At 37.9% G+C, this 25590-nt stretch overlaps 1 protein-coding gene across 7 annotated transcripts in view; it reads left to right on the top strand.

Moving 5' to 3' along the window:
- Orc3 (origin recognition complex subunit 3) overlaps positions 1-25590 on the top strand; it is a 53719-nt gene that overhangs the window by 17279 nt on the left and 10850 nt on the right. For 6 of the 7 annotated variants that reach the window (XM_021642681.2, XM_021642680.2, XM_060373447.1 and 3 more), the window contains 8 exons: positions 313-461; positions 1577-1713; positions 3124-3283; positions 4698-4811; positions 8336-8469; positions 9086-9149; positions 19922-20038; positions 20836-20915. In XM_021642681.2, the coding sequence (XP_021498356.1) occupies positions 313-461; positions 1577-1713; positions 3124-3283; positions 4698-4811; positions 8336-8469; positions 9086-9149; positions 19922-20038; positions 20836-20915 (955 nt within the window). The remainder of the gene's footprint in view (positions 1-312; positions 462-1576; positions 1714-3123; positions 3284-4697; positions 4812-8335; positions 8470-9085; positions 9150-19921; positions 20039-20835; positions 20916-25590) is intronic. The other variant, XM_060373449.1, reaches the window with a different exon arrangement.

Below are 25590 nucleotides of genomic sequence, written 5' to 3'. Positions count from 1 at the left end.
GAACTTCTGGTCTTCCTGCCTTCAGGGATTTCCAACATGCTTCACCACATTTGTTTTTATATAGCTTCAGGACTTTGTGCATGTTAGGCAAGCACACTACCAACTGAATGTGTCCAGCTCAAGTGAAACTTAAATATTGAGGATAGGGACTAATAGTAATAATAATAATACACTTAGCATATTTTTAACTATTGGGTGAAATATAGAAAAATGTGCTTCACTTAAGTATTGCATTTCCTGATCAAAGGTTTCAATGGCTTTCATTTTGTCTTAAAAATGCAGATAAGTCTTTTTGCTTTTTATATTCTGCAGATGTGAGACATTTTTTACAAAAGTTGACCTCCCAGTTGATGGACTGCTGTGTTGAGAGCGAATCCGAAGAGGGGAAACATGTTAAGATCCCCAGAAAGACAAATGATTCAATGGATTCACTTTCCAGCTGGTACGCCACTGTCACACAGGTAAAAGAAAACTGAATATTCAGGAAATTGCCTCAGATGCTTTACTTAAGTCACTCTTCTAGTAAGCATGTGTTTGTGAAGCAATAGTAGGAGTTTTATGGTAGCTGCTTTTTCTGAAGCTACTAGAATTTGAAAGTATTACTGATAAGTGCTTGGACTCAAGAGGACATTGTGCTTGTGGGAGAATTCCACATAATGACAAAAAGAAAACATCTGGAGTTGGTTGTGTTACAGATTCTGTTTTTCCTTAGATTAGCGGTTATATCTTCAGTTTTTGTTTTTATTTAGTAGATCCATATCACCCATTCCTGCTGAAATCCTTAGTCCTTGAGTACTTCTGTAATTTTTACAATTTAGCTTGATCCATGCTCAGAATTCTTGGGGAAATATTACTGTATAAATGAGGCACATTGAATGAAACAGTACTGAGTAAAGTATGTTCAACAAAGTACAGATTTCGTCCTGCTGTGTATGATGTTGCCTTTGGAGGAGAGAGACTTCCTATACTCCTGTGGTACACCATAGCCCCAGGCTACCTTGCTGTGTCCCCAGACAGTATGAGTGCTATGGTGACATTTTCTAATGTTTCTGCTGGCATCCTACATGAAATTTGATCTTATGTTATATAAGGTTGCTTACAATAATGCCTTCATTTGATTCTAAATTTTAGAATTTTTTTTTTAAACAAATTGAAGTCTTTGCAATTTAAGTTATTATCTTTAAGTTTGCTTTGGCCAAATAGCGTCCATTTCATGATTGAAAGTTTGTAATAGTGCATTCATTGTGCAGTTCATTCATTACCAATACAACTCATGTTAGCACATAACTGTACCAACTGAAAAACAAATCAGTTGATAGAAGGTGTCTTTTCCTTATGTTTTTTAGTAGAAAATTAGTCTGATATTTGTTATAGGTCTTTCTGAACCTTTTTCTGACTGTTATGTCTAGAAACAGATTTTTCTAGTAAGTGTTAGAATGAGATACTGTTTATTATTTGGAAAAAATAAAAACAGTCGCTGTCAAATATATAAAGAAATACATTAGCAACTGATATTATAAAATTGTTTGGCTCGCAAGGCTTACTTGTAACTTTTCCGTTCCACATGGCTTAAAAGAAGACATGCCCAAAAATAACAAGCAAAAAGAGGACTACTACTTCTGGCCAATGGCAGTCTCCTCCTGTTGTGCTTATCTTGAAGAATATGGAGAGTTTCAGCACAAAAGTACTCCAAGACTTTATAATCATCAGCAGGTAGCCTGACCTATAGTTGCTTTTTTAAAAAAAATTATCTCCTTTTACATTTTCATTCATTATTACTGTGTGTATGTAAATACAGTGTGTGTGTGTGTGTGTGTGTGTGTGTGTGTGTGTTGGTGTATGTGCTGTGGTGTACAGGACAACTTTTGGCAATAGATTCTCTCTTCCAATCAAATGGTGGTCACCAGGCGTGCCTTTACCTGCTGAGCCATGTAGTAACCCTGTTTTCATTTTTCAGTGCATGCAAAGGAGAGCTCTATAAGGCATTTCATGTATTTGGTTTTTCTTGATCTTTACCTTTTTCTCTCTTTCTCCCTGTCCCTATTCAACTATTCATATCCAGGTTCTTAGCTTTTGTGCAAACTTCCCTTTTATGTTTCACTAAAAAAAAAAAAAAGTAATATTCATTTTTAAGACCAACTTTATGAAATTCAAAATCATTTTAGATTTTTTTTTACTGAATGTTCAAAGACCTCTTAGCAAATTATTTTCTTGGTTTTTGATATAAGGGTGAGAATACAAGTCAGATTTATCCTGTTCCTAGTTAACATAGGTAACTATGCTAATTCTCATTTTGAGTGTGGCTTTGTTCGGACGTTTTTTACCCCATTAAACTACGAGTTGTAGATGTATTTACCACACTCCCCCCCCCACTCTGCACCCCAGTGCTGGGCATAGAACTCAGGACTGCATGCATGCCTAAACAAATTCTCTACCATTGAAGTGCACCCTCTGGCTACTTCTTACCATCCAGTGAAAATGTGCTGCACAGTTTGTAACAATATGCTACTTAATTTGGATTTGGTATTGCTGTGGCCCTCAAAAGCCAAGAGCTTGGAACAGCTGTAAGAGAGTACAACACTTTTTTCCTGTGAACGTAGAACTTCATATAGCCAATTCTGGAAAGCTATAGGACATAGGAGAGGGCAGGCAAAGTGGTCAGCTATGATACAAAGAAATGTGACTTGTGGAACCTGTCACAAATAATGCTGTTTACTCCCTGGAAGCTGTTTGTTCTGCCTCGGTTGTGTTGATTTGAAATAATCTTCAGCATCTTAATAAAAATATAAGGAAGTAATACAGTGCTTTTGAATGGTGTATAAAGATACATATGTGTGAGATTATATTAATGGATAGTTGACACATTGTATTCGTTGGTCGTCTGATCTTAGGGGAGCTTCTGGTCATTCCGGGTCTCTGTTCTTTATAAAAGAAAAGGATCCATTAGTGGATGGAGTTCAGAATTAGAGTCTGGGAAGTATATTATTAGTGTCTTTATTCTAAAAAGAAAATGAATGACCTAGAAAACTTAATGACAGTGTCTTAAAATAATTATTTTGAAATGTAATATATTGGAATACATTTGCTGAAGAAGCTTCTTTTGTATCTTTCTTTAAAAACTAGTCAGCATCTGCATGAATTTCCACTAATTCTCATTTTTGGAATTGCCACGTCTCCTGTTATTATCCAGCGGCTGCTTCCTCATGCAGTATCATCTCTGTTGTGTGTAGAACTGTTCCAGTCTTTGTCTTGCAAGGAACACCTGACAGTAGTTCTTGATAAGGTAAAAACAAAAGCATTTACCAATGGCATGAAGTGAAACTAAACTACCAGACAGATATATAATAAATCCTCATAAATCTTAGACTTTGCTCAACTTATTTGTGTATTTTAAGGTTTTACTCAATTATGTTTTTTAGTCTCTACATATAATTGCCTTTTTAGATAAAAAGTAAGATTTATGAAAGCAATGATCATTTGTATGTATTTGTTCTTGTTTTTATTACTTAGTTGAGGAAATTAGGCTTTTAAAATGAATTTAGGGTCTAGAGATACAGCTAACTAATAGAGTGCTTGTCTGGCAATCTGGAAGAGAGCACTGAAATTAATAAGTAAAATGGTAGAGAATTTGTAGACTTAGCATTTCCAGTATGTTTTGATCTTATATTTTATATAAAATGATTGAAAGTTTTACGATTTATTTTTATTTTATGTGTATGTATGTTTTGTCCACATATATGTGTGTGCACCATGTGCATACAGTGCCTGTGGAGGTCAGAATAGGGTGTTGCAGCTCTAGAGCTGGAGTTACAGATGGCTGTGAGCCACCATATGGGTGCTGAGGTTGGCACCACAGTCCTCCTGAAGAGCAGCCATTAGTGCTCTTAACTTCTGAGCCATCTCTCTAGCCCTAAAGGTTTTTGTGCATTTTAACAGATGTCATGTTGCTCTTAACAACAGCTCCTAAATGTAGATTTTAACTGCTATAATGATTCTGTGTAGACAACAATATGGTTCTTTTTTATTGACTTCCAGAGACTCATTCTTGATTCCATTAATGATGATTTTATAGGTTAATAGTGACAACCTTTGTGTTCATCTACTAGCCACTTCTACATGTCTGTCCACAACAGACAACAATCTAATTTATTGATACATTAGAAAAAAATTTTCACTTTGAATGTGAAGTATCACTGTAGGCCATTGAAAACTAACCAAATAATACAAATTTCTCTATATTAAAAAAAAACAGAACATTATTTGGTATCTGCTGTTGTAAGACAAAGGGTTATATATTTAATATGCATTATTTGAAGATTAGGATTTAATGAAAGCTGGTAGACATCTTTGGCTCAGAGTGTAGTTAGAGGATAGGAGTGGTGATACTTGGGAGAGAAAGACAAACAGATCTCTGGGTTTTATTTTGGTCAGCCTGGTAAACATATCAAGTTGAGACTAGCCAGGCTACACTGGTGAGTCCCTGTCCCAAACAACAGGGATTTAATATGAGTTGGTTTTTGGTGTTTTTAGTCTTAAATAAATAAGGTTTATGATTTGATTGGCATTTGACCTTTAAAAAAGGATAGCTACTATTGCTTTCATATCTGTTCTGTCACAGTATAGTTTTTCATCTAGTTATTTATATTTCATGTTCGTGAGGAGGGAAGACTAAAGAGTATGTCTTCCATCTCTTTCAGCTGCTTCTTACAGCCCAGTTTCCTTTTAAAATAAGTAAAAAAGCATTACAGGTTCTGACCAACGTCTTTTTGTATCATGATTTCTCAATACAAAACTTCATCAAAGGACTGAAGGTAAGAAAAGATTGATGAGTTTGAAAGTTCATCTAATTATAAATAGTTGACAATATTTCAGATTGACTACTGTGATGTCTAAGGCATTTTAGTAGCAAGATCTAGAAAAAGTAAATTCCATGTTCCTATCTTTTCTTTCTTACCTTGAAGCCACCCAGAGAAGATAAATTAGAATGTCAGTAATGGAAAAGGAGTGGTTTCCATTCTAGCTAGTCTTAACTGCTGAGATGTGGGCTGGAGGGAAGGACATATCTTTATTTAGGACTTGATGAAATCTTAGAGGCTTTTTACCTAAGAAATGCCAGTAAGCTTCACTGACCACCAGAGAGTGGCTGTCTGCCGCTTTGCTCTTAGGTGGGTTTGTGGCTGTTGCTAACCAACACTGCAAGCTGTAAAACCACAGTTCTAGTTTCTAGCTATATAGAAGTAAGTGATGTGCTGTAGTTTGATATTCCGTGCACATGTGTTTGTTAATATTTATTTTTATGTATTGGGAATGCATCATTGGAGTTGTATGAATTGCCATAAGCTAACTCTTGATTTTAACTTCAGAACATTGGTTATAACCCGAAAAAGACCCCCACTTTTCAGTTGTTTCAAAGATAATATTAATTATTACCCTTGGCACTCCCTAAGTTGTCAAAGTGTAGTCATTGTGAGTACATGTGAGTTATCAGTTTCTTTAAGTCCTATATGTTGTAACCTTCATTGCAAGTGTCTAATATGATAATCTTCATCTTCTGATAGTGCTTTGAAACTCGTGAATTTTTTCTTTTGTTTCTTTTGAGACAGGCTTTCTCTGTGTAGTCCTGGAACTCTCATTATAGACTAGGCTGGCCTTGAACTCAGAGATCCATCTCTGCCTTCTAGAATTAAAGGCATGCACCACCACACCTGGCTCATATGTTTTCTTTCTGGTTGTAATCATGAGGGTTTTGCTTCACTGATTTTTAATTTTTTTTTTTTTTTTTTTTTTTTGTGTGTGTGTGTGTGTGTGTGTGTGTGTGTGTTTTAGAGACAGGGTATTTCTGTGTAGCTCTGGCTGTCCTGAAACTAACTCTGTATCCCAGGCTGGAACTCATAGAGATCCACCTGCCTCTGCCTCCTGAGTGCTAGGATTAAAGGCATGTGCCACCACTGCCTGGCTGTCACTGATGTTTAAACAAAGATTTAAAATGAAGACAGAATTTACCTTAGCAATTTATGAAACTAAATGAGAGAGTAACCTCAAAAATTTATTCTACCATTCATTTGTTTATTTATGAAATACTAGGCACTTAAAGAGACACTGTGCTGAGTCCTAGATATACAGAGGGAAAGGAATTCTGTCTTCAGATTGTTCATTGTCCAGCAAAAGAGGTAGAAGAGTAAACCCACAGTTAAAATTTTGTGTAAGCAATGCTAGAAAAAATATACTTTGAGGTTTATAGAAGAAAAACAAGAATAAGCCAAGTTTCAAATTAGTCTACTGAAGGAGGTAAATACAGATCAGAGCAGAAATAAATGAAGTGGAGATTAGATACTCTGTGAAGAAGCAAAAGTTGATTCTTAGAAAACATAAGCTTGATAAGCTCATAGCCAAAGTAGCCACCTCTAAAAAGACCCACGTTAATTAGAGATGGAAAGTAATACTGAAATAATTAAGAAATAATTGTAAAAGCTTAATTCTAGTGAACTATAAAATGGAAATAAATGGATAAATTTCTAGAAACATGAATTATCAAGATTAATAATTTTTCAATGAAGGAAAGGCCAGGACCAGATAGATTTCCTGCCAGGTATACTGCAGTTTTAAGAATAACTAATACCACTGTCCTAGACAACTGTATAAATAGAAGAGGGTGCTTCCAGAGTCATTCAGTAAAGGTAGTATTACCTCCAGACTGAGACCAGCTAGGTACTCAAACACAACATAAAAAAATTGCATATTTCTCTAGTATAGCTTCAAAGATTATCAGTAAAATACTTGGAAACCAAATTGATCAATACAAAGATCATACACTGTGATCAAATTGATTTCATTCTTAGTATGCAAGGACAGTTGATAATAATTTAATGCACGCAGTGCAGCACATAAATGGACTTAGGCACAAGTCATGTGACTGTCTTAATGGACAAAGACAGGGCCTTTGGCAAGTTGAAATTATTTTGTATAAAAGCTCTCAAGATACTAGGAATAGATGAAATATATCATAGTACCCTTTTAGCCTATCACATATTATAAAATTTGTTTATAGAAGAGCATGTTAAATTATTAATTTCCTGTGAGGAATGCTATTTTCTACTGAGTAGAATATGCTTTTTCTGTTACTTAAGGAACTAACTGTCCAGTAACACAGTGTGCTAGTTAGTTTTTGTCAGTTTGATGTACAGTTACCTGGGAGGAAAGAACTCAAGTGAGGAAATGCCTCCATCACATTGGGCATGTCTTCATGGCATTTGCTTGATAGCTGATTGATATGGAAAGCCCAACCTGCTTGGGCAGTCACCCTGGGTGTGAAGTGTGGTTCTGTAAGGAAGGTGGCTGAACATGAGTCTAAAAGCAAGCCAGGAAGTCCCATCTCCCCATGGTCACTACCTCTGCTCATGACCAAGTTACTGCCCTGACTTCCCTCAATAATGGTCCCTGTTTGGGATATGTTAGCCAGATAAACTTTCTTCTTGTTTTTGGTCGTGAAATTTATTATAGCAATAGAAAGCAAAGTGAGATACAAGGTTATCTGAATACACAGAATTATCCTGAGAAGCTTGTTCAGAAAAAAATTATAATCTTTCATTTCATTTTAATATACATTTGAATTTTTAAATAAAGTATATTAGAATTTGGAAAGTTGTTTCTATGGAGACTACAGTGATCTATTGTTTGAGTACTTTAGTGGTCAATGTGCAATTTTTTTCTTGAATGAGATAAAACTGAGTTTGAAGGTACAGATTTTTGTTACTCTCATTGGCAGGCATAACATCTACCATTGCAGCACTATTTATTTGAACAGACAGATCAGGTAGTACGTAATTTGTGGAGAAGACATCTGTTAGACCTTTAGGTCATATTCTAGTCCCATCTATATTACATTTGCAATCATTTTAAGTGGTTTCTGCAGTCATATATCCATTTATGATATTTTCTTATATGTTTCTGAGTTTACTTTTTCTGACCTTGTCCACAGAATTGTAGCCTTGAAAATAGTACAGGTGTAATAGCATTGTTGCAATGCTATTGTGACTTTTTTAATACTTATTTTTACTTTGTATACTTTTCCTAGAAGTATGTTTGTTCCCCACATGTTCATTGCCTTGAAGGTCGTAAGGGAGTTTTGGATTCTTTGGAAATGAAGCTGCAAATGGTAGCTGGGAACCTAACCTGTTCATCTTCAAGAATAATAAGTGCCTGTAGTTGCTGAATCATCTCTCCAACCCCAACCATAATTATACCTCTGCTCTTAAAAAAGAGTCTTAATATTCAGCAGGTAAAGGGCAAAATATTTACTGTCAAACTATAATAAATATCTCCATATTTCTTTCAGCTTTCTCTCCTAGAACATTTTTATTCCCAGCCCCTGAGTGTTCTGTGCTGCGATCTCCCAGAAGCCAAGAAAAGAATAAATTTTTTCTCAGTTAATCAGTGTGAAAACGTCCGTCGCCTTCCTTCATTTAGGAGGTAAAAAGATGAGTATATTTAATGTATCTTGTACTAGAGACGAGGATGAAGTGAAAGATCCTAGTTTAAGTTGGTTTTGAAATTATGAGTGGAATGATAAACCTTTTACTTTGCACTATAGAACCATCCTGCTTTTAATGGTGGAGTTTCTTTGTTGGATTTAAAAATTTGACATTAAAAAAATATCTTTGCTAATATTTTATGCATTTTGCAAATTATTCAGAGTTACCTTTTAGTAATAACATTTCTTATATCTGGAGTATATGGTCTTTATGATTTCACTAGTCATCATTAAGGTAATCTTGAATTTATTTTTAAGAAGATATGAAAGGGCTGGAGAGATGGCTCAGTGGTTAAGAGCACTTCTAAAGGACCCAGCTTCAGTTCAGTTCCCAGCACCCACATGGCAGCTCACAAGTGTCTGTAATGTCGATTCCAAGGGATCTGACACCTTCACACTAATGCACATAAAATAAAATTAAATAAATTATATTTAAAAAGAGATAAGAAAAAGTAGGGAAACCTACTTTTAGGTAGTTATTTTTTCTAACATGCTATTCAAATATGTAAATTGCTTAACATCTCCTTTTTCTGTATGGGATATTAAAAATTGTAGGTATGTTGAAAAGCAACCTTCGGAAAAGCAAGTTGCATTGTTGACCAGCGAGACGGTTTTAAAGGTAGGCTTGTGTATGCTTATTGCCTCGTTCTAAACTTCGTGCACAAGAATTTGCCTGAAAGCATTTATCAATTTCATAAAATACACGATGTAATATTTCAAGGCTGAGGTGGTGAATCGTGATAATAGTGAGCACCACACATGACAGAGCCTCAAGTTTAAAAGGTCAGGCTTTGTATTAAGAACAGTAATCCTCTGATCTATTTTGGAAGCACCTTTATATCAACAGATTTGCTGTATTAAATTTTTTAAAGTATAAGATTTTGAAGATGAGGGCTGGAGAGATGGCTCAGTGATTAAGAGCACTGTCTGCTCTTCCAAAGGTCCTGAGTTCAATTCCCAGCAACCACATGGTGGCTCACAACCATGTATAATGATATCTAGTGCCCTCTGCTGGTGTGTAAGCATACATGCAGACAGAGTACTGTATAAATAATAAGTAAATAAATCTTTAAAAAAAGTGAAAGAATAAAAAAAAGATTTTGAAGATTTATTATATATTACTAATATAACACCAGGAAAAAAATAATGTTCCTGCAAATTTGTGAATCATGAAAAGACAGACACTACATGTTTCTCTCTTAACGTGGAATCTAGATTTGAAACAAAAACCGTGAAAGTAGAAGAGAAGCCATTTGGAGCAGGAAGGGACCAGTGGGGAGATGATTATGATTCAAGTACATGACAATAAGTATTAGAATGACGTTCTGAAGTGAATACTTTTGTAAGTTAATGTACACCAGTGCCTTAGTTGGGGCTTTTATTGCTTTGATGAGACACTCTAACTGAAAGGCCTTGCTTTGCTTATGCTCCCACTTCACACTTGAGAGTGGGAAAAAGGCGGGGCGGGAGCGCAAGCAGGCAGGAACCTAGGGCAGGAGCAGATGCTGGCATCATGGTGGAGGGCTCTCACTGGCTTGCCCAGCCTGCCTCATTACAGAGCTCAGCACCACCAGCCCAGGCGCAAAGGTACTGTAGGCATTTTCTCGACTGTGGTTCCCTTTTCCAAAGTGACTACCTGTGTAGAGTCGACATCAAAACTACCCAAAACCATTAATAAGGATAAAAGCATTGAGGTAGCCATACAAAATAAAATCTCCAAAATGTGTTGAGGATAGCATCTACTAAATCCTATTCTGCATAGCAGAAGGGGAAGTTCTTGGAGCTAATCCTAGTGATTTTACTAGAAGAAGAAATGTAAGAACAAGTGAGACTAAGGAATTTCATTTTAGCACTGCATATTTTGTCCTTTACGGACTTATTTTCTGAAGCCTTCCTACACTTAGAAATATGAAAATAGACAAAAATTTTGGACTCTTGCCCTTAAAAAGTTATAGGTTACTTATTAAATCCATAGAAAAGATGTCTATAAAAAGAATTAATATACTTGTAGTTTTAATTGAGAGTAAAATATCTGAATATTTTATTTTTTATGATGGTTCTCTTTTTACCCTTTTCTAAAAATACACGTTTGGCATTGTGTGGCACTGGGAAAACTGTTGGCAATCTTGCATTCTATCCTGAGCTCCAGCCTCTCCTTAGTTGTGTTTCCTTAAGAAAGCGACTCCCTAGTTTCAGCTTTGATTTCCTTATCTATAAAGTGGAGTAATGCTTCCTAGTGTGCTTTGTGCCCATCTTATTCAGCATGTAAAGGGTTGCAGTTAGAGCTGAGGCGAGCTCAGCAGGTGCAGTGCTCGCCAAACCTGCCTAGATTCCTGGTTCATTTCTCTTCATTGCATAAACCACATGTATCAAGGTTATCCTTGGCCACAAAGGGAATGTAAGACCGGCCAGGGTTACATGAGACCCTGTCACAAAAACACTCAGTCAGTAGTCACATTTAGTAACTGTTGGATCTACCTAATATCCAGACCTAATATCAAAACCCCATATCCTTTGTTGAATACTTTATTGACAATGCAAGCGAGCCAAGATGCCTAAGCTCCTTTCTTAGTGTTCCTGAAATCAGAAATGTGCTTTTCAAAACTTTTGCAAGTTAATTCTGAAGGTAGTTGTGGGTAGCCTAGGACACTGCTTCATATAAGGTAGCTACAGCCTTCATAGTCAGATATCCCTGTCAATCTGTCTGGGTGCCCTGCCCAACTATGTGCTGTGTTCTGACTGAAGAAAAGTGGGAGTAACCCTCTAATTTGTCCCCAAATGTATAGTTTTGTCATGTATTTATGTAGACTTTTGCATACATACTTTAACATTTACGAAAACGACGTCCCATCATCATAGCTAAGATTAGGTTCATTTTAGGTTCATTTTAATGCTGTGGTCTCTCTGCTAGCTCCATAGTTTGTATTACTAGTAATGCTTGTTATTCACATTGCTGCCATCAGAAACAGTTTTCCTTAGTCTCAACATATTTTTTGACTTATTAACCCTACATGCTTTTAAGAAAATGAATGTATGTGGGGTTTTTCTTTGCTGCCTTCAAAAAAGTTTAATAAATCGATGTTAGTGATTTTGTTTATTATTTTTATTATTTCTTCTTTTTCCAATTATGATGTAATGTCTTTTTTGTTTTATTTTAAATTTTTTCTTTTTTATTTTATTACAGTTTATTCACTTTGCATCCCAGCTGTAGCCTCCTCCCTCATTCCCTCCCATTCCCACCCTCCCTCCCTCATTTCCTTCCATGCCCCTCTCCAAGTCCACTGATAGGGGAGGTTCTCCTCCCCTTCCATCTGACTCTAGCTTATCAGGTCTCATCAGGACTGGCTGCATTGTTCTCCCCTGTGACCTGGCAAGGCTGCTCCCCCCTCGGGGGTTAGGGGTCAAAGAGCCAGCCTCTGAGTTCATATCAGAGACAGTCCCTGTTCCCCTTACTAGGGAGCCCACTTGGATGCTGAGCTGCTATGGGCTATATCTGAGCAAGGGTTCTAGGTTATATCCATGAATGGTCCTTGGTTGGAGTATCAGTCTCAGAAAAGAACCCTGGTCCCAGATATTTTGGTTCTGTTGCTCTTCTTGTGGAGCTCCTATCCCCTCCAGGTCTTTCTATCTGCCCCTTCTTTCCTAAGATTTCCTGCACTCTGCCCAAAGTTTGGTTAGGAGTCTCAGCATCTGCTTTGATACACTGTTGAGTAGAGTCTTTCAGAGGTCCTCTGTGGTAGGCTCCTGTCCTGTTCCCTGTTTTCTCATTCTTCCAGTTTCCATCCCATTTGTCTTTCTGAGTGAGGATTGAGCATCTTACCCAGAGTCCTCCTTCTTGCTTAGCTTCTTTAGGTATACAGATTTTATCTTTAGGTATACAGATGTTTATCCTATATTATATGTCTAGTATCCACTTATAAATGAGTATATACTGTGTGTGCTGTTCTGCTTCTGGGATAGCTCACTCAGGATGATCTTTTCTAGATCCCACTATTTGCCTGCAAATTTCATGATTTCCTTGTTTTTAATTGCTGAGTAGTATTCCATTGTATAAATGTACCACAATTTCTGTATCCATTCCTCAGTTGAGGGACATCTGGGTTGTTTCCAGTTCTAGCCATTACGAATAAAGCTGCTATGAACATGGTTGAGCAAATGTCCTTGTTGTGTACTTGAGCATATTTTGGATAGATGTCTAGGAGTGGTATAGCTGGATCTTGAGGAAGCACAATTCCTAATTGGCTGAGAAACCCGCCAGATTGATTTCCAAAGTGGTTGTACAAGTTTACATTCCCATCAGTAATGGAGGAGGGTTCCCCTTTCTCCATATCCTCTCCAGCCTGTATTGTCACTCTGAGATTTCACCTTATACCCATCAGAATGGCTAAGATCAAAAACTCAAGTGACAGTACATGAATGTGTTTGTATTCAAATAATCTATAAAGCTTTTGGGCATAATTTCAGCCCTTATAAATCGTATTTGAGCTGTGCAGAAAGTTTTTATGCTAACATGGTAATGTTTCAGTATTTTTATGCCTTTTTGCCCAGCCAAATACATTCAGAATAAGAAATGAATCATAAACTTATAAAAGTTGAAGTAAATTACTCTTAGAAGACGTAAGTTAGCGTCTGCATTTTACTGTGGTGATTTGAATAAGAAGGGTTCCCATAGGCTCATATATTTGAATTTCTGGTCACCAGAGGGTGGTACTATTTGAAAGGATTAGGAGGTGTGGCCTTGTTGGATGAAATGTATCACTGGGAAGTTAGGAGGAGAAAATTGCAGATAACAAATGCGAAAGACCCAAGGCTGATGTCTATTTGCCACATTTGAGGGTTGGCAAGCAGACTATTATGAATTTTTTCTGATTATTTTATAGCAAAGAATTTCTTTTTTTTTTTTTTTTAACTTTCTCCCCAAATGCAGCATGAATCTTAAGTGGACTTTATGTTTCAACAACAGAGAAAGGATGCCTTTAGGGAAAACAATGACTGTTCTTAGCCATGGTATATTTTTGTTGAAAACAGTCATCTTAAACACAGTTAGAAAATCTCTGAGAACTGTGACTAGTGTACAGAAAAGATGCCCAAGGACAAAAAGGGTGATTATAAGTATATTCAGAGAACTCAGAGAAGACATAAATTCCAAGAGAATATAGACAGCTAGTGAAATAAATTTAAGTTCAAGATATGAAGGGAGAATTCAATAAAAAATACTAATGGATAACAAACAGATATTGAAAATGGAAAACATTAAGTCAAATAAAAAGGAAAAGCACCTGGGAAACTTCATCAATAAACCAGATCAAGAGTAGATAGTAGATTTGAACTTGAAATGAAATGTAAGTAGTAGTAGATTTGAACTTGACAAAATGTAAGAGGAATTGGAAATTTCCAGCAAAAACAAAGATAGTAAGTTAGGTAGGAAGGAACAGTGTTTTCAAGACATTTGAGATATGTTGAAAATACCAAATTTATGAGTCATGGCACAGAAGAATAATATCATTCTGATGGTATTGTAATATTTCAACAAAATCATTTCTGAAAATTAGAAAACTAGGTACCAGACCAGACAGAGAAGACATTTACAATATTAAATAGACAAGAGCTGAGAAGGATTCCCCTCATAACATGTAATTAAACTCCTAAATCTACAGAGCAAAGATAAAAATTAGATTGCAAGTGGCAAAAAAGAAGCAATACATTTATGTGTAAAAGCAGGCCTCTTGGAATAGCAGTTCTCAGTGAAAACTTCAAAAGCCACAACTGTCTGGATTGATGTATTCCCAGTTCTGAAGGATAATAACTGCCAACCCAGATTGCTCCATCCAGCAAAAGTGTTATAATTTAAGAAAAAAGGAAAAGAAAGAGTTGATGGCTCTCAGTGTTCCCTGACCTCCATGCGCACAGACCATGAATGTGTAAATGTAACTCTAAAAAGCCTTCAATGGCGGGACATAACTCTTGGTTCTCTGTAAGAAATATATGTCATCATAAAAAATGGTGCTACCTTAGGGTAAAGGGTAGAAAAATATATCCTAAACAAATGGAACTAGGAAACAAGCTGGCTTTGTTCTTAATCTGACAAAATAAACTAAACCAGAACAGTGAAAATAGATAAAGAAACTCATTTCATTGGGCACTTTTCTTAATCTGACAAGATAACCTAAACAAAAACAGTCAGAATAGATAAAGAAACCCACCTCTTTGGGGACTGGAGAGTTAGCTCAGTTGTTAAGAGCACAGGCCATTCTTCCAAAAACCTGGGTTCGATTCCAAACAACTAACCATCTTTAAATCCAGGCCCAGGGATCTGGCACTGGCTTCTGGCTTCTTCTGTACATATGTACACAGATGTGCCCATACACACAAAATAAAACGGAATAGAATATTTTTAAAAGAAGGCTACTTCATACTGAGTAAGGAAACAGCCCTTTAAGAGGACATTATAATTCTAAACATGTACCAGGCATGGGAATATCAGATTTCATAAAACAAGTGTTACTAGAGGTAAAATCATACATTAACTCTGAAACAGTCATAGTGAGTGACTTTAGTACCCTACTTTTGCCAATTGATAGGTCTTCCCAGAAAACAAAGGAACATTGGAATTAAATGATAATATAATTAGCATTCCATCCAGGTGCTCCAGAATACGAATTCTCCCATGGAGCATTCTAAAATAGGTCACATATTAGGAGACTATGCAAGCCTTGACATAAAAGAAAAGTAATTTATTGTATTTTAAAATTGTATTATGTATGTGTGATGTGTGTGAATCCACATGGGCACATGCCATGGTTTACATGTAAAGCTGAGAGGAGCACTTTTCTGGAGTGGTGCTTCTCCTTCCACTGGAATTCACGAAGAAAACTTGGGTCTTCAGGTTTAGGAAGCAAACACCTTAACCTTGTGATCCTTTGTCATCACATATAGTTTCTTGAATCTATCAGATTATGGTTTAATAACATTACAACTTAACAGCATTAGTAAACACTGCCATATTAGAAGAAGAATGAGTCCTTGAGAAAGTCTCTGCGGGGGGGGGGGGGGGGGGGAGGGGAGAACATGCCAAAAACTTAACACAAAGAGTCCCAAGAGCTCCCAGGACATCAGATCATCAGATAAATAGCTTTATGATCTACCTTTATTTCTTATGAATAACAACAAAACCCAAGAATAAGCTAAGGCCAGAATTAGCAGATGGAGATAAATCACTAAGACCAGGGCAGAAGTTAATTTGAGTGGAAATAGGAGTAGGAAAATACCAGTAGCAGGTCCTGTTCTGGGGTCTGTGACCTCACTAGTCATGAGGAGTTGGCCAGGTTTACAATACAGGCATGATTCCTTCCTGTTGGCCTTAGATCCAGCTAGAGGGATGCTGGTTACACCCATAGTTACAGTGTCAGTTTTGAACCACTGTGGACGTGTCACTGATTTGTTAGTTGTGTCTAGCAGGCCTTAGAGCGGGTTGAGACTGTACTGCATTTCTTCCTTGGTGTGTTCTGGGAACCAGACTCTTATATTTTTGGTTGTGAGCCTATCCTTTTAAATGGCTGAGCCATCTCTCTAACTCCCTTTGGATACTCTTGATCAAGAGAGCATAAAGTAGAAGAGAAGTACATGGAGACAGGAAGCTTACTGTGTTTATTCTAAGGCAGTTGAAGGCAGTGATGCCCTCATTGGCTAATCTTATAAGGGATGATGCCCAGGGAATGGGACAGGAGAAGGGAGTCACTGCTGAAGGCTATGGGTTCTGGGAACGCTGCAGATGCCCTTGTGTGCTGCACAGGGAAGGATAAAAAACATTTGCATATTAATGGGGAGGATCAAAATATTTGCATTCCTAAACACAAGTTATTTTAGAAGAGGGATTAAAAGATTTGCATTCCCATTCCTAAACACAAGTTTAAAGTGTTTGATAGAAAAGACTAAATACCTATTATTCCTTACAGTAATGCTTTTTTTCTTTGCAATCCTGTACTTTTAATAATGAATTTTTAGAATTTTATATACAAGTACACTGCATTTTACATTGTTTTCACCCCAACTCTTTTGTTCCTTCAATCCTGTTACATTAATAGCTTTATTTTGGCTTATTTTATTTTATTAATTTTGAGGCTTAATTCAAAAGAAAACTACATTGTTTTGATGACTTTATTTTTTTTGAGCTAGGGTTTCTCTGTGTAGCTTTGGCTGTCCTGGACTCTGTAGACTAGGCTGGCCTCCAACTCATAGCTATCCACCTGCCTCTAACTCCCTGAATGTTGGGATTAAAGGCATACACTATATCACACCTGGTTTGATGATTTGTAACTATTGCTGGCTGTTTTTCTCTAGACTCCCAAGAAGGATTATTTTTACTTTTTTAGAGTGACTTTTAAAGTCATGTGGTCATCAGCTTTGGGGACTATAAACAAGGGTGCAATGAAACCACCCAGATGGACCACTCATGGGTAGAAAGAAAAGTTTATTGAAGAAACAAGCTGTCCGTTTGCCTCCAAGAATAGAGGACAGGAACTTGGTGGGAAAGCAAGAAGAATTTGTATGGTAGTCAGCAGGTAGGGTCTTTGAGCTAATACAAGCTCTTTGGATTCACTAGATGCCCTTACATGAGGCAATTGACCATTGGGGCAGGTACTGGAGGTAGTGGTTTGGGCTTGTAAGGTTCTTGAGGATTGCTGAATTTAGGCTTCTGTTAACCCAGTAATAGTTCTTCAGGTTACTGACCAAATCAAAGTCCTTCAGCACCATCACTGCTATTTCCACTCCCCCACCCTTAACCTGACATCCTAGCATTTTGTTGATAAGGGCAATGGTAGTCCTCTAACTACTTCCAGCAGAATGGGGACTTTAAGGGAGCATCTTAGAAAGGCTAAAACATGGGTCAAAAGCCAGGGAGGCAGGCAGGCAGGCAATGCTAAGATATGGTTTACTGACTTTTGGGTTATTTCACTAATTCTCTCCCAAAGGAACCTGAAGAGACAGGAGGTAGTCATTATTATGAAGTGGAGAGAAACCAGTAGGCCAAGGAGGGATAGAAGCCAGAACCCCAGACAGGACCATACTGAGAATCCCACACTGGAGCCAGTTCCTAGAGTTTGTTAGCCAGTTAAGTGTATGATTTTAATCTCTTCAGCTTGACTGGACTGTTTCCCATAGCAGCAACACTCTCCTTTGAGGAAGAGGAAAGTGCCTTTCTTTTCACTGGTGAGCCATTTGAGGGCCCTTTGGTTCTGTAGGCCAGGGAGGTGAGCTGGATTTGGAGTAGTTGCAAGGTGGAGGTTGATTCCTGAATGTTATCTGCAAGCTGGGCAGAAATCTGATGACAGAGATACAGACTGCCGGCTTAGGGGGATCTTTATCTTAAAATGGTTTGGGTGATAGAAGCAGGTCAGTAGAAGGCTGAGGATGGACATGATCAGCGTATTCCCAGAGGTGTACTAATAGAGGAAGAGATGGTAAGTAGTTACGGAAGAGGGCTGGTACGAGAGGAGGTAAATTTCTCAAGAGGATGGTCTACATTAACTCAAATGGGCTGCGAATGGACAGGCCTGCTTTGGACCTAACAGGACCTATTTTGCATCTAAATGCTACTAAAAAGTACAACCTAAGCTGACCTTAGCAAGTGTATTCTATGAATGTTGACAACAGAAGGAACATCTTGCTTGTTAGTACACTGTTACTTGTTGACTAAAAAACTGAGGAAGAAACTCCATTTTCTTCATTGTGTCGACACAAGAACCACCTTATCTTTTATGATTATTATTTACTTATTTTTATTTTATTTTATGTTGCCTGTATGTCTGTGTGAGGGTGTCAGATTTTCTGGAACTGGAGTTGTAGACTTGTGAGCTCCTATATGGGTGCTGGAAATTGAACCCAAGTCCTCTGGAAGAACAGCCAATGGTCTTAACCGCCAAGCCATCTCTCCAGCCACGCCACCCCCCAGCTCTTATCTTAAAGGGAATAAGGGAGAGTTTGTTCTTGAGCCATTTTGAGTGACCACAGCCAGGAAAACGAAGATTCTCAAATTCTATATTCCAGCATGGAAGCTGTTACAGTTTTACAGAAAGAAGACAATAATTAATCAAGGGTTAGAGAAATGGTTCGGTGGTTAAGAGCACTGGCTGCCTTTTCCAGAGAACGTAAGTTCAATTCCCAGCATGTGCTACCACTCCCTAGCTAGGTGGAACTTGTAATAACTTTTTTCCCTTGGCAATTTCAAACACTGTAAGAGTTAACCCTCAGGGAGAAGGGTTCCAGGTCAGTCCTTGCTTGGCTTCTTCTAGTCCTGTGACTGAATTAAATGTTGCCTTCCTTCAGCCTCTTAATCTGGTGTCACCTTCAGAAGCCAACATGTGGGCAAATGGGAGGTGGCCATTTTTCTTTCTTCTGGAACTTTTCTTTAGCCTTAATGCAAGATTATGAAGATTCAGGCTTGTTTATTGCACTTCTCTTTCTCTTACTGTTCTAGGATAAGACCCTCAAATACCAGACTTTGCATGGAAAAGGAAATATAAATAGCTGGGTGGGACAGTTTTCACTCTTTTTGCCCTCTAAGTGTGACCTTGAACAGGTTGCCTGGTCCACAATCCCATTTTCCTACACCGTCTTGTGTGCTTGTTTGAACAGCATCCTTAAGACTGCTGTCTTCAGTCTTACACTGTAACTTGAAATCAGAGCAGGAAATTGGAAAGCAAAGACAACACAGGAGAGACTGAGGACAAGAGTTTGAGAGGCATAGAAATACATCACCATCATGACGGGGAAGATGGCAGAAGGTTTGGTGGGGCAGCATCTATCAGCTGAAGGAAGGCCAACCATTTTAATCTCATCATTATGATTTAACAGAAAAGTACTAGTGTATGTTACACTGTGAGCCCTGGTAGACCGTATCCAGGAAGGAGTCAGACAGTTGCTGTTAGAGTATAAACCGTGAATGGTCTGCACTGTATTTGCTTTGCTTATAGGCCATGAGATGTTAGAGATAAAAACCTCAAAGGAGACTCTCACCTGAAATGAAGGTCAGAACTACACAGTGTGCTACTTCAGTGAAGTCGAGGAAAATTATGTCACTCTCTGTAGTATACAACAGTTGCTTAATAGTGCCACACAGAGGATAAAAGTCTGTAATTAATTGGTGAATGACAGGACAGACACTAAATTACAAAGTCAGTTCTGATGTGTGTAAAACACAGCTAGATTCAATACTAAAAAATTGTGTGACTGTGTCCCGAATTTGATGTGTCAAGTTTTTATGAGTTAAGAAAAGTAATTTGTAATTCTAAATACTCATTAGCTTTTTAAGAAATTTGTATCCAGAAAGTAATTTTTAAATTTTATTTCACTACCGTCCATATTAATAATGTATTCTCTGATTTTTTTTAGGAGGAAACTCAATCATTATTGGAAAACCTGCATGTTTACCATATCAATTACTTCCTTGTTTTGAGATGTCTTCATAATTTTATCTCATCTCTTCCCAAGTACCCACTGGGCCGACAGGTAAATAAGATTTCCCCATTTAGAATCAACAAAGTAGGAATAATAGTACTTTCTTGTTTTGATTTCTCTATTACTCAGGCATCAGAATTTGAAATGGAACCAATTCTTAGAATAAGAGCACAGTCTATTCTAGCTGCTCACATTACTAATAGATGGTTTTGTTCTGAAAGTTAAAGCTATAATAGCCACATGAATCCCAGTGGATTCTATCCCATATTTGTGCTGTAGTGTATAACCTTGTTAATTCAGCACTCTGTTGTGTGCACAGGAAGAGCTAGTTCTGTACTCCGGGAGAACTGGGAGACGGAATCTGAAAGCATTTAGTGGTTAACCTTGTGCTGTACCAACAATTAAAAGAAACACAGTACTTCTGCTCTTTGCAAAATTATGCTCAGCTGACATTTTTATTATATCCCAGACCTGTGAACCCTGTGTAGAATGCATGTGATTGGAAGAATACTTCATTTTCAGATCTTTAGCTTTAGAGATTCAGTGTAACAGTGGTCTCTGTGTGGTGCTGCTTACTTGGCTATTAAACCTTCAATTAGCCATTTATTCCATTCTTAATGATATTATAAAGTGACTTACTATTATCAGCCACTCCCAATGCAATTTCTTTTGACTTTTATGTAAATAATATTTTTGTAGTTTCTGATCTATATATTGCCAAGAAGCTTCTTATAATTTAATGATTTTTTTATTAGTAGCATCAATGTATGATGATTTTTGCATAACTAGTAGGCTATAAACTTAGTATGTGACTTTTATTCTTCATAAATCATTTCCTGTGTTTATAGATCAGGGAGCTGTATTGCACATGTTTAGAACAGAAAATATGGGATTCAGAGGAGTACGCATCAGCCTTGCAGCTGCTGAGGTAATTTTTGTTGTTGTTGTTCCTTTTTTGTCTGCTTTAAGCCTGCCAGTAAGTAACACCTTCCTCCAGAACTCCTGTCTGCCCAAAAGTTTCCTATGTAGCCTGTTGTATCTAAGAATATTTGAACAACTTTTGAATTTATGTGTGTAGTTTCTGGTGGTGGTAATGTAGCAGCCATCTATTCCTTCCTACCTTGCATGTGTGATCTGCAGTCTGTGCTTCCAGCACTTGACAGTTTACCAGCAGGGTATGGATAACATTTGTCCTTGAAATTGCTCATATGGTATTATAAAATGTTTTAAGCTATTTATTTTGGGCCAAATATAACCAATATTAGTTAACTATAAACATCTCATTTTTTTTAAGAGTCCTGCTTTTTTGTTGTTGTTTTGTTTTCTTTTTTTAATTTGGCTAGTTTGTGCATCCTCAGCTGTGAGATTTTTTGTTTACCTTTAACACTTGAACATATCTAATTTGCTCATTTGTTTTTTATTTTAACATTTTCTTCTCAGAGGTCTAGTACCCAGGGGCGGGAGGGAGGGATCTGTGATACAGGACAACTGGTCTTTGCTGCTTTGGAGCCAAACAGGGACAATGAAAGAATTTTAGGGCTCATATTAAGGAAAAATAGGGATGCATAGAGATAATTTAATTGCCCCTGGTAGAAGGAGGGTATGGTGGTCATGGGGTCAAGGCTTGGCATCTCTTACTTTATGAAGTTACAGGAATTGGAATCTGGAAGACATCAGTCAGGAATGAACAAAGATGAAAGACAGAAAGCAAGCAGTTACATCTAGGGTAGTATGATGTCTCAGGAACAATTTGTTGGATTTTGAAAGGGGCAATTTTGGATAGCCATTTAAGGAGATTCTGGAAATGTTTAAGAAAGGCTTTGCTTGGTCAGCATAGATAACCTTTTTCATACTCTTTCAAGGGGCCCCTCCTGATTCTTATTGTATTTCCTGGAGAATGGGGTTTAATCTTGGACAAGTGAACTCAGCACCATTTGGGAATTTGACATACATAATAAATTGCTGACAAAATTGTTTAATGTGTTTGGTTGTACTTTCCTATTGTATTTTAAGACCATGTAGGTGTCCACATACATATATATTTTTTTTTATTTTTAAAGTCAGCAGTCTCCTTTAGTTTTTCCTGTAGGTATAGGTCATGACTATGCAGCTACATGCTGACCACATAGCTCCCTGTAGAAGCATATGGGACATGTCTGCCGACTCCTCCCTGTGGAATGTACACTGGCTGGAGCCCAATCTTTGGAGGACAGATGACTTACCAAAGGGTTCCTACCTATCCTTTCCTGGATGCTGGCTGACCTTCAAGAGCAAGGGCCACAATATTGGCTATATTTTCTGACCTCCAAGGTTTGGATGCTGAACCCAGAAGGAAGATCGTGCCAGTCTTGTAATTTTCACTTTCCAAACAATTAAAAAAAAAAATTTTTTTTTTAAATTTTCTTATGTCTCAGTTTACCAAAGTGATTAGAACTTAATGACGTCAGGGGCCAGAGAAGTGGCTCAGGGCTTGCTGCTCTTGCTAAGGACCTGGAGATTTCTCAGTGGTGAGCAAGTCTAGCCAAAACCGCAGGTTGCTGGTTCTGTGAGAGACCTTGTCACCATAAATAAGGTGGAGGGCTGGTGAGGGTTCCTGAGCCAGACACTGGTATCCACATAATGAACAGAGAGCTGACACCCAGACAATCTCCTGTGGCCTTCACACGTTGTAACATTCATATGCACACACATTTACACAACCACAAACACACAAATAAATACTGTAAACTTAAGGGGGCCCATTAGAAAGGACACTTGATGTTGTCCTCTGGCCCCTGCATGGACACACGGTGCACACACCTGTACACTGACATGCATTTTCTTAGTCACTTAGTGACTGATATGTCATGTTGAACCATGACAACTGTTGTGAAAGAAAACATTTGATTGGGGGCTTGCATAATATACTGTGCTGGCAGTAGGAGCCATGACGGCATGCAGGAAGGTGCTGAAGCAGTAGCTGAGAGCTACATCCTGATCCCTAGGTAGAGAGAGCACGCGCGAGCCAAGGCCTGCTGTGGGCTTCTGAAACCTCAAAATCCACCCCCAGTGCACACTTTCTCCAACAAGGCCACACCTCCTAAGCCTCATCATTCTCTCAAAGAGTTACTCTCCCTGGTGACTACACATTTAAACATATGAGTCTTTGGGGGCCATTATTATTTAAGCCACTACATGCATGTACCACACACATTCAAATACTGACCATCTGAATAGTGAGAAAGGGAGCTCAAATGTAATGTGGGTTTTTGTCCAAGGCTCAAAATTTCCTGAGCAAGTACAAATGCTTATGCAAACATAGTATTTTTGTTGTTTTGTTTTGAGACAAAGACTTGCTGTGTAGCTCAGGCCAGCCTTGAACTCAGAATCCTCATGTCTGTGCCAGTGTATGCACCACACCTAACAATATGAACCTATTATAAAGAAGTCAGTTAACTAGATTTATTTTTAGTCCTCATTCCCTCCATGCCCAGAAGAAGAGAACACATGGGCACAGTAGGAAGTTAGTTATGTTTTTGTTGCTGTGATAAAACACCATGCATGATCAAGGCAGCTTATAGAAGAGAGTTGATTTGGGCTTCCAGTTCCAGAGTGTGGGTTAGTTTGTGGTGGTAGCAGGGGAGCATGGCAGCAGGTGGCAAGCTTCTTGAAGCACAAGTAATAGAGAGGAAGCACTCGGCTTCTGCTGCTGCGTTCTCTCCAACAAGCTGTACCTCCCTAAACAGCACCAGCAACTGATAACCAAGTGTCCAAGTAAATGAACTTATGTGCGATGTTTTCATTCAATCCTCCGCAAAGTCCAAAAGCTGTAATACAATGATTAATGTATTAAAATCTAGTACAGTGATCTACAGATGCGGTGTATGTATGAAACTGGAAAATTTCTTGCTATCTGGAAAAATAAAAAAATAAAAATTTTGTTTTTGAGACAAGGTCTCACTTTGTAGCCCTGGCCCCTAGAACTTGCTAGGTACACCAAGGTAGCTATGAACCACTGATTCATTTGTCTCCTAAGTGCTGGATTAAAGGTATGTGACACTGTGCTCAGCAAAACTATTTCTGTGAGTTTATAAACTTTAGAATATTTCTGGAACTTTGCTAGTCCAAGGATGGCACTCAGGTGGCAAGCACCTTTTCCCCTTAACTGTCTCTCCAGTAGCCTAGCCAGTTGATTCTCTGTGTTATAATTTTATGATTAGTAAAGTTCATTAGTCTGGGAGGAACTTACTCGTTTCTTTTAAATTTCCTGGGTCTACTAAACTCAGGATCCAGTTAGGGATCATAAATGTCAGTCAAGTAGCATATACTACATAGATTACAAAAGCAATGGTGACGACAGTAACCATTTACTGAAGGCTTGCTGTGTGCCACGCACTGCCTGAGGCACCTTGAGCACATTTTGCAGTCTTTCTGGTAGGTCAGCTGTCCGTGCTTTCCCTGAGGAATCTGAAGCATAGATAGTGATTAAGTGCCTTGCATGAAATTGCTTCACTGCTAGTAGGATCATCATTCAGATCTGACTTAAAAGCACTTTGAACCTTCAGCTTTTATTTGCCAAGATCTAACGTGCAAGTTTGGTGCTATAAATAAAGCAATGAATACCAGTATAGTTTCCATCTTTTTATTAAGTTGAACTCAAAAGTACTGAGGATCAGATATAGCAGGTAAAGCAAGGACAGGTAAAAGTGCGGCCACCACAAAAGAACAGTGACATAGAAGCTTGTACCTTTGGAATAAATGTCTTTCCTCCAGTTGACACATTAGGTGTTACAAAATGTCACAGACACTTTTGAGTTTCCTTTTTTTTTGTTTGGTTAAAGTCTGAAAAACATTTTTTTCCTAGTTGGCAGAACAGGAACTTTAAATATAAATCTTCAAAATCCAGGATATTTGTCTTCTACATTCCAGGCAGTACAGTAAAAAGAAATGTATCTCCCATGTGTCTTTCGTGTTTAGAGCTTATAAACAGTTTCAAAATGAGCCAGGAATAAGAATTCTGTGGACTCCAGCACCTCACCCTGACTGATCATCTCAGCACATGGTACAAACAGAAGAATGACAGACAGGGTTCATACAGCTAACTCCCCATCATCTTTTATGTTTGTATTTTATCACTTGCCATTAACCACTTTAAAATTGAGAGCCAATTTTCTGCAATGCCTGTTCCTTTACTCTGCCTGGGTTTTTTGTTTGCTTGTTTGTTTGTTTTGTTTTGTTTTTTCTGTAAGAGTTTTTAACTTTTGGCACGTGGTTTAATGTGTGTGCCTGTGTGTTCTAGCATGAACACTGTTCTGAGCTGCAGTGTGTGTAGTCAGAACATGCATGGTGCTTGGCTCTGGTGCAGACTTGAAGTCTCAGCCTGGAACAGAGAGGAAGGCTTTGTTCTGCCTCTCATCCCCAAGAGAGAACAGACCTGTCATGGCACACTAAGTTCAAAGTTCACCTTTGTCAGTGACCACTTTTGGGACACTGAATGAGCTACTTAAATTTGCTGTGACTCTATTTGCTTATCTCTAATACTGGAATAATAATGGTAAAATCTCACATAGAGTATCATAACATGATACATATATGGGCATATTAATAAATATTAGCTATCACCA

This window comes from Meriones unguiculatus, chromosome 20, assembly GCF_030254825.1.
Source record: "Meriones unguiculatus strain TT.TT164.6M chromosome 20, Bangor_MerUng_6.1, whole genome shotgun sequence".
Classification (NCBI taxonomy): domain Eukaryota; kingdom Metazoa; phylum Chordata; class Mammalia; order Rodentia; family Muridae; genus Meriones; species Meriones unguiculatus.
The sequence above is the reverse complement of the archived record's forward strand: the minus strand, read 5'-3'. Positions and strand labels throughout refer to the sequence as shown.